Source organism: Lycorma delicatula, chromosome 2 (assembly GCF_047948215.1).
Source record: "Lycorma delicatula isolate Av1 chromosome 2, ASM4794821v1, whole genome shotgun sequence".
Taxonomy (NCBI): Eukaryota; Metazoa; Arthropoda; class Insecta; order Hemiptera; family Fulgoridae; genus Lycorma; species Lycorma delicatula.
Genome location: NC_134456.1, coordinates 142,435,639 through 142,447,418, shown reverse-complemented (window position 1 = coordinate 142,447,418; position 11,780 = coordinate 142,435,639). Strand labels below are relative to the sequence as shown.

The following is an 11,780-nucleotide window of genomic DNA, read 5'->3' as shown; positions in this document are numbered from 1 at the left end:
CGAGTATATCAAACACCATATCTAACCCTAAATTTCTAACAATAGTAATCTACTGTTTTTGCCATCCCACGTATTTCAATGCTGACTCTTTGTGCCGCCATTCCCACGGGAATTGCAGCGGGAATTCTGATGCAATTTCCGTTAATATTTTGGGTAACTTGTTATTGTAAAGGGTTAACGTCTTCAATACGTATTTTAGTTGCATCTGTAATGCCTGCAAATAGATAAGTTGAGATTTGTTTTCAAAGTGTATAATATAATTAGGAGTGTTACTCGGCAGCACAAATATTCTCTTAAAAAAAATTTTGAAAATATTACAATTCGTTTTCCCACTTACACCACGAAACTTGGGCTCCTTGTAAAACTATCATTTAACAAGCAGCGTTAAACATTCTTCTTCTGGCTGTATCGGTTCATTACTTTCTTAGTAATAGATTTTCCATGGCATGTTTAAAGAACAGATGTTTCGTGGCGAGTTATTTATGGCGATTTTTGCTACAGCGGATTTTTCTTTCGCTCCTTCACTTATTTTTTCAAAATATAAATCAATAACCTCACATTTTTGGAGTACCATTTGAACAACTGATAATAATGAAATTATTTTTTGATGAAATGTTTTTAATTTTTTCTGAACAAAATTTCTTAAAAAAATTTGAACCAAAAAATATTTCCTCTTTCCTCTACGTGGTCACCCATCTTTCCCACACAAAAAAAAATCTTTTCACAGAACTGCTCCTTAAAAAGTTAATTCAATATAGTAATTTTTTTTTAATTTTATTCATTATTTTCTTTCTTTTAAATTAAATAAAACAGAAATCAAATTTTTATTACAAATTATTTTATTATTTAATTTTTGCACGTAAAATCTTCCAAAATTACAAAATAATTTATGGGAAAACTTAATAAAATGAATTCTATTGTTAATATACTAAGGTTTAAGATTTTGTAAGACAGGTGAAATCACGCAGAAGATAATTATGAATAAATTTCGACAAAACGAATAATAAATACTTTTATATCCTTTCTATATATTTGTATTTCACCAATCTTAATGTAAGAAATAAATGATTTTAAAGTAATATTGAGGTATTCCCTTAATTTTTCCTGTCATCGTTAGCTTCCGTAATGAAATGTGGAAGTGTCATGTTAAAAAAATGTTGTTAAGAAGATTTTTTGAAGAGATTAGAACATTTGAAGGGAGGGAATAAAATTTTCTTCGGAAAAGAAAATTTTAAGTGGATTCAAATTTTAAGGGATCAGATTTTTACAAAGATGTTAATAGCTTAGGAAGAACGACAGCTCAAGAAATGAAATGCGTCATATCCACTTTCATACTATCGAAGAAATCAAAGAAAATCCCAATTCATTTTTTTGTGATCTCAAATCAAACAAGAACTCCAGGTATATAACGTTCCTTCTCTATTATTTTGCGAGGATTCTTAATAAGTACAATTGTGATGGTTAACTAGATCATTCAATTCGTTTTATGAAATCACATCATTGAACTAATGAAAATGAGGATTTCTTTCACAACGAATTTTTCAAAAACTTCCATCCGTCACGTCACCAAATTCATGAAAAATCATTAACATGATTAAAATTATCTTCACGAAATGCATCAAGTAATTTTGGCCGATGAAACTTAAACCTTTTAACACTTTTAGAAATCAGTAATAAAATTTTTCTGGATACTTCCAGCCTAATAGAAATCCTTCCGATTGACAATTGAGGGCTACACTAATCTCTCCCCAATGGATTGATTGTTTTCTAAATTGTAATTACCCTAAATGTTAATGTCGTCTTTCATAACTTCCATAAATTTACTAATTTTATGTTAAATTTATGCAAATATTAAACGATCAGTAATATTAAAAACCTTTGCATGGATTTATTTATAGATGATATCTTTACCTTATTGTTTTCCTATCGACACTAAAGCTTAAAAATTTGTTCTTGTTTTGTGTACTTAAATGACAATTACCTCCATACGATACAAAAATGAACTAACTACTATAGAATAGTTCAGTTAATTATCAACTTCGTATCATTTAATCAAAACCAACTGATTCCCGCAAAACCAAGATTTCCATTCTGTTACAAAATATTTTAGTGTTTAGATCTGCATGTAAGAGAAACTGAATTGTAGCCCACCGTGTTTATGAAGAATAATTATGAGATTAGATTTTACTCTAATTGCCGGAGATTGAGGTTCTTGCCGGATAAAATCCGGCAAGAACCTCTTTGTAGAGTAAAAGTTTTTTGTACGACTACTGTATATGATGAAGGTTTTGGCCGATTGGCCGATCCAAAAATTCTTTAAAGTCTAAGTCAATTTTTTTAAATATTTTTAACTCTAGCATACTCTGATTTTTACTCGTGCATTTTAAACTCTTATTAGAGGAAAATTCAATTTAAAAAATTATTTATGATCGTCAAGAAAAATTAAATGCAAATGGTTGGTTATAGTTTCTCTTTTAAACGGTTAAGATAAATTGGAAGGAAAGAAAACGCTGAATAACCCGTTTTAAGAAAAAACTTTTGTAAACCATTATTGAGCATTTTGTTCTTTTTAAATTTCATAAATAAGCAAACTAAAAATGATATTAAAAATTTTTGGAATAAAAAGTTTCATATAAGTATCGTGTGTACACAAAATATCTACAATACAGGAGAGACCCATCATATGTATTGAAATTCGTTGCGACCTATTTAAACTCGTTGAATTTAGTTTACATCGTACATGAAATGTTAATGGTAAAACATGATGTAGCAAATTTCTGTGTCAATCATTTGTTTTACGCAGGCTATTATTAGCATATTCACATACTATACCACTACTCTGACCTGTTTAATTATTAGCAAATGCAGTTTCTTCTGGATGAATAATCATTTTACTATCATAAATTGATAGTGCACCTCAAAATAATAGTCTTACAAAACCTTACCATATCGTAATACTTAATTTTATAGTACCATCATTTTAACCTAAACTTTGAATAATTTTCTTTTTTTCACTCGGTTGAGTTTAATCATAAATGAATTTTTAAATGAAAAATCAAATTATCAATCGTTAAAAAATAATTAAAAAACTCGTATTAAAAATATAAAAAAACGACACAAATTTAAAAACACTTGTATTTCGATTTTTTAATAAATCACATACATTCGTACATGAGTTTTAAAATATGCACGAGTACGTCCTGTCATATTTATTAAAATCATGAATAATCATGAAATTCATTAGTGTATATCGTTCGTAACTGTATTCATTCAGAGGTTAGAAATAATAATTTGTTTTTGTAATTTTTTTTTAGTAATCAAAATATTTTCTCTTTTTTTTTTACCAATCAATTGTTTCCAATTTTACCCCTTTAGGCTGACATAAATTACTAAGCACATTAAGAATGAAATAAATTGACCTTACTTCCATTATCTTTGGCAACTATTTATTTTCCCAGTGGAAATGCTCAGCCATAACTCTAAACTAACATGATGCTTTTGGCTGTTACTAAGAGAGAGAGATAGAGAGGATATTTTTTTCTTCTCTATCAAGTAAATAATGTATTCTCATATAATATATTGGAATAAAAATGAAAGATCTTATACATTCATCAAATCTTTATACTATAACTTAAAATTTGTGACTTTTTCACCTTTTTTAATAATCGACTGTTTAAATTTATATTATAAATTAATTAGAATTACAATACTATTTACGTCCCTGTGAAAAGAAAAGTTAATTTAAATATGTCTGAAAAAGCAGTAGTAGGTGAAACCTAATTGATATTTTACTTATTAAAGTAAAACCAAAATAAATGTATACGTAGTAACATTTATTTTGTTGTAACATATATAATAGTTGTCCCTAAAAAAGTAATAAATTTCAAATAGCTTTACGATCTGTAAGGTTAGGACTACATAATGGTTTAAATATAAAACTAAGAGATTACATAACTATTTATGTTCCAGGTATCATCAACGAAATTTAAAATGAATCTTGATATAGTGTTTTTGATAGATTGAAAATTATTTGAATATATAATGTGCTTATGTGTTATTAATTTTAAGGTTATGGGTAGATAAATAAACTATTAAAATCACTAAAGATAAATAATTTCATCGATCGTCACAAAATGTGGCTTATACTTTTTCAAAAACAAATTTAAAGTATGAACTTGTTTGGGCATATATATCATTATGCATGGAAGTGTGTTTCTAAGTATTTTAGTTATTTTTTTTTAAGTTAAATAATTAATAAGATTTTTATTTTAAAACAATTTATTTTTTAAAGTGTGACCAAGTGATAGTTTTATTCTTACCTTGTGAAATTTTTGAGAAATAAAAATAAAACTTTCAAAGATAACTTTTGAAAAGGGCATTTGCTCCATTTAGAAATAATTTTTATATCCATTTATCTTCTATACTTCATTATTTTGAATAAGCTTTTGCTTAAAATTAAATATTTGATAAAGTTTGAGTGAAGTATAAAAAAAGTGGATCCTCCCTGATTCTGGAAGTCGAGAGTTACAGCGTTCAAGTCCTAGTAAAGCCAGATATTTTTACATGGATTTGAATACTAGATCGTGGATACCGGTGTTCTTTGGTGGTTGGGTTTCAATTAACCACACATCTCAGAAATGGTTGAACTGAGAATGTACAAGACTACACACTCATACATATCATCCTCATTCATCCTCTGAAGAATTATCAAAATGGTAGTTACCGGAGGTTAAACAGGAAAAAGAAAAGAAAAAGGATCCTCCCTGATTATATAGTTTGGAAAGACGGTAAGCTAACCTTCATAATATATTTTACAAAAAACTTGATTTATGATTACTTTTAAAGTAGTGCATTGTTAATGAAAACATAAATAAAAACCCTTTCGTCAAAATACCAGATTAAAAAATAAACCCAAAAGTTTTAAGCCGAAAAAAGATTTTAAAAAATAATTTTTTTATTAGCTTAATAATCTCTCTAGTCTTTCCTGTATAAAACGGTGTAAGAGTAGCATACTTTAAAACTGGCATTTTTTCATAAATAAAAACAGCTGTGTAAGTTTTCACATCAAGTTCGGGCTAATACGGAGCATAAAACAACAACTTTTATAGTATTTGGCTTAATTATATAAAATCTTTTGCTCTACATTTTTTACAAATATATTTATTACATAATTTACACGTTGATATTACAAACAACTGCTGTATGTATAGTGCTGGTGCTCAGATATTAATTTGTCAACGTAACTTAATGTCTTTAAAAAAATATTTTTTACTTGTTTCGTGAGTTGAAAAAGGGAATCAGCGGTAAGAGTAGATTATAGACTTATGATTAAATGAATAAGTTACTACATTAAGAGCTATCTATCCGCAGAAATAATGAGATATCGAATCACTTATATCCTAAAGAATTAGAATCGTGATACAAATACGACAAAGCCTGATTACATTATTAGAGTGTATTTGAGGAATATTGTCAAGTGCATTCTTTGTCGTCTGTTTCAATGTAAAAAATTAAGCCGAATTTCAGAGAGCTTGCTAAACTAAAACTTCTGACGCATGCTTGCATGTTTAAACCACATAATATCATATGACGAAGACTTCGAAAAATTGTTTTTGTAGGAATAAGCAACTGGGTCTTACTAATAAAGTAACCTATTCTAATGGAGGAACAACAGTGACATGCAGAATAATCTAAGAATTAATCCTGGAAAACATATGGTGAAAGAGTTGCAATTAAATGAAACAGAAAAGAAAGATATTCAAAGTAATGAAGGCAACTGAGTGAATTAACTAAAATTCAAAAGAAAAAACAAAGAAGTGAAGGAGAAAACAACAAATTAAATGGTTGTTTAAAAAAAACCAAAAGGCAAAAAAGAAGCTAAATGCAGTTTCCGTAAATTAATTTTTTTGTCATCTTGGTGCACGTTACTCATTTCTGGTTCAATAAATGTATGGAATTTTTATATATCGTTTAGTACGTTGGATGTGGGTCGTAAACCAAAATATATTTGCAAATTTTTAATGTCAAATATTTTATAAAATCACCTTTGATAAACACTTGACAATTGAAGAACCTATCTTACTAGAAATCAATAATTTTGAGTTTAAAGTATCCTTAAGCCATTCAAAAGCTGCTAAAAATTAAAAATAACTGTTTGGTTAAAGTTTATTGCAACAACCAGCAGATCTTTGTTAATTATTTTTAGATTTTGTTTTATTTCTGCACCATCATCCTACTCTTTAAACAAAGGCTGTAGAAACGGTGTTAAGGTAACAAGATTTATAGACGAAATTTGGTCTGTAATAGTACAAAGTGCTCATTATATTACTGAAATATCCGATATAAAAAACCATATCCAACCGGCATAAATTTATTCACCCATTTTCGGTTTTGATATTCTACAAATTTTTTTAAAAATAATTCTTATGAATTAAAAATTAAAACGTTAGTAAGTAAAATTTAGCGCGTAAAAAATAGTATTAAAAATTTATGATATTAATTTACTAACTTAATTTCAGTTGTTTTACTTACTTAAGTTTCATAATTTAATAGTCTAACTGAATGAGAAAATTACTTTCTAGAAAAATAAAACGTGGAATTTTTTTAATGCATTATTTATTAATTTGTACTTCTTTTTTTGTTCGTAATTAAGTTGTTCATTAAAAATCATGAAAAATCGTTTATTTTGTTTACTTCCTGATCATTTTTAAAGCTTTAAAAATTATCAGACATTTCATTTTGTCTTACAAGACAGAATTTAATTAACCTAGAAATTAATGAAACGACTGTTACACTTATTCTGACAAGGAAGGTCGATTAATATTAACCCTGAATTAAAAGTTTAACGAAGGTATATTTTTAAAACTATTTAAAAAAAAAAGAAACATGCATTGTCTTTTAATTAGTGGATCAATGTCATTGCTTGTCGGAAACAAGGCGGCAGATTGTACGATTGATTATGCAAATTTAGATCGTGACAAGGAATGCTTATTTGAATCTTCGATATGATATGGGATTTAGGGGCTGCTGGAAACGTTCCATTCACACCAAGAGCAGCATCGAAGATGTGGTCTACCTCAGCTGTGCAGTTAAGCTTACTCTTTCTCATAAGCAACCTCAGCATAATACAGGTTGGTTTTAGTCATTAATTAACTATCTAATTATCTAACTCTTTTATTTTTAATTATTTAACAGACAAATTTTCATTAATATAGAATCCATAATTTGTTATTGCTTCTTCTATAAACAAACAAATTAAAAAGTAAAGAATCAGTTCTCAATAAAAAGATATTTTAACAATTTATTCAAAAATGTTTAAGTAATTCTAAAAGTGATATTTTATGTAAAAAAGAACATTTTGTTTAGCTAAGTAATTAAAGCATCGTAACTACCAGTAAGATTTTTTTTAAATTGTTATCAGTAAAAATTGAACGGCTGACGAGTTAATTTAAAAATAAAGCAATCTTTTAAAATTTAATCCATTGTTATTTGGATTTTTTAGTTAAAGTTATTCAAAATATAGAAATGTTTTAGAAAAATGTTTAGAATTTAATTTAGAGTAAAAATAAATCCAAAGAAACAAATATACATATACAAATAATATTTAATAAAAAATATGCCGGTAGATAAATAGCAAAAATTATTTCTATTTTGGATAAATACGATCTTCGTATTTAATGCACGAGTAAGTAAATTTACGCAATTATGACCTCATGATATTTATATAAGGAAATAACAGAAAAATGAAATTTCTATTTTAATATTTAGGCAAAAAACAAAACAAACTGTTTAACATTAATAAATCGTCTACTTTATTGCATACTTCTTTCGTACGGTTATTAATCATCCCAGTTCTTCAATAATCATCGACTTCTATTGGCCAGTCGTTATTAAATTCTTTTCACATCAGATAGCATAGGATTGGCCATATAGGTCGAAGGGAAGATAAAAATTAATAATAAAAAAAATGATAAGTGTTAACTCGTAAAAAAGATATAACAATTTATTAAATTTTTTTGTAAACATTAATAAATATTTTTATTTGAAATAAAATTCAATATAAAGTTGCAAATCATTGAAGAGGAAAAAACTAATATTGTTTTTTTTTTAATGAAAATGCTAAGTTATTTTATTACAATAATTTATTTTTCATGAAAAAAGAATATTAGTAAAAAACTTATCTGAAGGTAATTCATAATGTAGCAGTGGCCTAAATTTATTTATCATATTCTCTTTCCCGAGAATAATCGCGAAATCTCGGGAAAGAAAATAACGATTACTTGTTTTTGAAGCTGAACCTCTCAAATTGCTTTGCTTTAGAAGACTGAAATTTAGATGGTTGATATACTTTAAAATATGCGAGAATATCTCCAGGGTAATTTTCTGTTCTGGAAATTGTATGTGATACGTAATCAAAAGACAACTTACATGAAAAGTAGAATTACGGTAGTTTTTTTTATTAACAGAAATAAAGTGCCCAAAAAATTTTTATAAAGGATTTACATGGAAAAAACCTTTAAAACGAGCCGTATATCTAAGCTTTTTAATTTGCTGTTTTGATGTTCATGAATAAACCCATGACTCTGGCTAACCCGTGAAATTATGTAGTTATGGCTTAAATTACAAAAATTATTTCAGAAAGAAGGAATTTAATTTAAGTTTGTTAAAATTTTAAATATTTATATATTTATTCTTTTTTCTTTACTGTTTGTAAACTAAAATTCGTTCGTAAAGTCATGAATTAAGGATTTTGCCTTCAATTTATGTTATTTACTGTCACCACCAAAAATAGAATTATAAATTCCATTCTTTTGTATCTGAACTCAACCTTATACATGATGTTAAAACATCAAAACCCTAAAAATCTATCACATAAATGAATACAGCATGCATGCAATTCTCTACAAAAAAAAAATCATTTATCCTTCTTAGTAAGTTAATGGAAAATAGATTTAATAAAAATCCTTTAAATTTTATAATTTTAAATTCTACGATCAGTCAATTTAGGACAAATTATTCTCAAACTATGAGATAAGATACACTAAAAACAAACCGGATAATCGTCGCATAAGTCTTTTTTTACGGTCGAAAATAAAAATCATGGTTCATAAATCAATGCTTTTATAAATTTGATAAAAAAGAAGTGTTTTAAATTGAGTATATATTATAAAACACAAATAACTTGTACCTCATAAGGTTTCTGATTATTATTTAAAAATGAAACAGTTTTTTATTAAATGTTTAATTTCTTAAGATATTTATTGAAAATTATTAATCTTCTTTTATTTTTATGGTTAAAACTGATTTTTTATGATGTAAAAATAAAATAAATTATTAACGTGACTGAATAAATGTAAACTATTGATTTTTAATTCAAATAGAAGTACACGTAAACTTATTAATTTCAAAGATCAATTTTTAAAATGAAACAATTACTATGATTTAAAAGCTTTGATTAAATTTCCAAATAGAAATGAATTTTCCTTGAAAATGACGAATGAAATTGATTTTTAATAATAAAGTTCTGAATATTTAATATTTCAAGTTTTAAGAATTGCTCGTCTTACTTGTGAATGTTTAATGAAATTATTGTAAACACCGTTCTAGAAATGATGAGTCCCGTTTATTTCAAATTTATTGACATTTTATCTATTTTAAAAGAATTAAATTTTAAAATAATATTGACTCATGATTGAAAAAATATTTAATTGATTTTTTGGGCTGTCCCAGAGAATTTAAAATTATTTATTTATTTAAAAAAAAATAAAAGTAAAATTTGAGATCGTGATGTAATATTTAATTTTTTTTTTGTTTCTTTGGAGATGGATACCCATCATATTTTCCTTGAGCAATATTTTGAATAATCACAAATTTTTAGTATTAATTAATTTCATCTTAGTATTGACATACAGGTATTTTAAAATTATTTAATCCTGAATTGAATCAGCTAATTAAACGTTTGGCAAAAAAGAATTCATATGTTTTAATTGCAAATTCCTATCAACGAATTTTGTTTGCAGTATATGAATAGTTTTTAGAATTATAGGGCTAACGGTTTGGGAAATTAAGAAGGAACAAACGTTTTGGCATATTTTTAAAATTTTACACTAAGACAAAGATTTGACTCAGATTCAAAATTTTCCTCAAATAACAAAAGGTTCTTTGAAGCTAAATACGTAATTTTTGTATAAAAAATTAGAAATCATGTAATCTTAATCTAAGATTAAAAGACATTTGTGCTAGATCAAAACATTTCAAATACATAGCTTGAACGGATCGACTTTTATAAAAAAAATTGCTATATGTAACAAGGATTATTGGAAAAACTCTGTACGGCTATTTTATGTATTTTCCATAAATAATTAGATTTTCTTTAATAAAATTTAAATGTTACAACTATCGTTCTTTGTTTCTTTTGTAGTATGGAGAAACTACGGCACCAGCTGCACCCGCAACTACACCTCCAGCTGCAGCCGCTCCCGCACCAGCTCCCGCTCCTGCGGCAGGAGCCCCAGCTACAGGAGCAAGTGGATCACCAGCAGCCGGGTTAGCAGGGAGTTTATTCGAGGCGACAGCAAGTTTAACTAATGTTCTAGGAGAATTCTTTCAGAGATATTTAAAATTTAAAAAGAATTACGCGACATCACGTATAGAAATGCTGTCATCGATGCTGGGAAATTCAACCGCTCAGCTGGGCTCCTTGATTAGCGGACAAAGACCTCCCGGTACCGCTGACCCTGGCGCTGCCCCTGCACCTGCTGCTCCGGCTCCAGCCCCAGCTCCAGCACCTGCACCAGCTCCAGCTTAAAATGAATACACTTGGAAAAGTGCATCAACCAAATAAGATAATCATTAATTTAGTAATTCTCATAAACAATCATAATTACCTACATACGTTTGCATCTTATCAAAATTTAAACCCTGCTCAATTTTTCTTATTATACGTAATTTTAAGTGTAATATTATAAGTTAGTGAAAAGTAATTTTATATAAAGTTAATTAAATACAAATGGAAAGAGATCCAGTTGATAACCTAATGAATATTTAATTTATCTCCAATTTAGTTCGATTGGTGTTTTATTTAGATTATATTAGAATATAATGTGTTAAATATCAGAATTAACTTACTACAATAAATAATGATATTTTTAATTAAGGAATGATTATCCACATGATCAGAATGGTATGTAGCATACGGATAAAATTTATTATAAAATTTGTATTATCGTTAAGTGTAAGCTTATTTTTATTGTCATCTTCGTTTATTATTATCATTCTTATAATATTATTTTTATTATTTATTATAATAATATTTTTTACTTAGAAAAATCTTTTTTATTCTGTTGATAAATTAACTTTTTCAGTTACGTTTAAAAAGTTTTATTAGTATTTTTAATATTAATAATATTTACGTATAATTAATTAATACATTTTTAATTAATAATTTATTTTATTTAACTTTTTGCTTGAAAAACATGAATGACATAAATAAGTAAATACAATTTATAATTTTTTTTATTTTACAATTTAAAGAAAAATATTGTAGATTTTCATAACTGATTCAATCAAAAAAAATTATAAAACTTATACTACATTATTATTGTATATTATATAAATGTGAAAATAAAGATGTATGTCAAACAATTGTTCTTATGGTTTTATTAATTTAATTCCTGCCTTTATTTTATATTTAGGTAGAATTCATAACAAAGCTAACTATTTTAATGGGTACCAGTCGAAAATTTCGACATATCTTCACGTTTCACATCCCCAGACCCCAA

General features: G+C 26.7%; 1 protein-coding gene across 1 annotated transcript; it reads left to right on the top strand.

Annotated features, from left to right (window-relative positions):
* The first annotated feature begins 7,015 nt into the window (after positions 1 to 7,015).
* Positions 7,016 to 11,322, top strand: LOC142320267 (uncharacterized). Its single transcript, XM_075357967.1, has 2 exons — positions 7,016 to 7,130; positions 10,421 to 11,322. The coding sequence occupies exons 1-2, from the start codon at positions 7,065 to 7,067 to the stop codon at positions 10,805 to 10,807; spliced, it is 453 nt and encodes a 150-aa protein (XP_075214082.1). The 5' UTR covers positions 7,016 to 7,064; the 3' UTR covers positions 10,808 to 11,322.
* The last annotated feature ends 458 nt before the right edge of the window (positions 11,323 to 11,780 follow it).

What these genes read in the sequence shown, in the direction of transcription:
- LOC142320267 (XM_075357967.1), top strand. Translation starts at nt 7,065, where the DNA reads ATGTGGTCTACCTCAGCTGTGCAGTTAAGCTTACTCTTTCTCATAAGC. An exon ending in GCAACCTCAGCATAATACAG is followed by an intron (nt 7,131 to 10,420) that starts GTTGGTTTTAGT and finishes TTTCTTTTGTAG; the next exon opens with TATGGAGAAACTACGGCACC.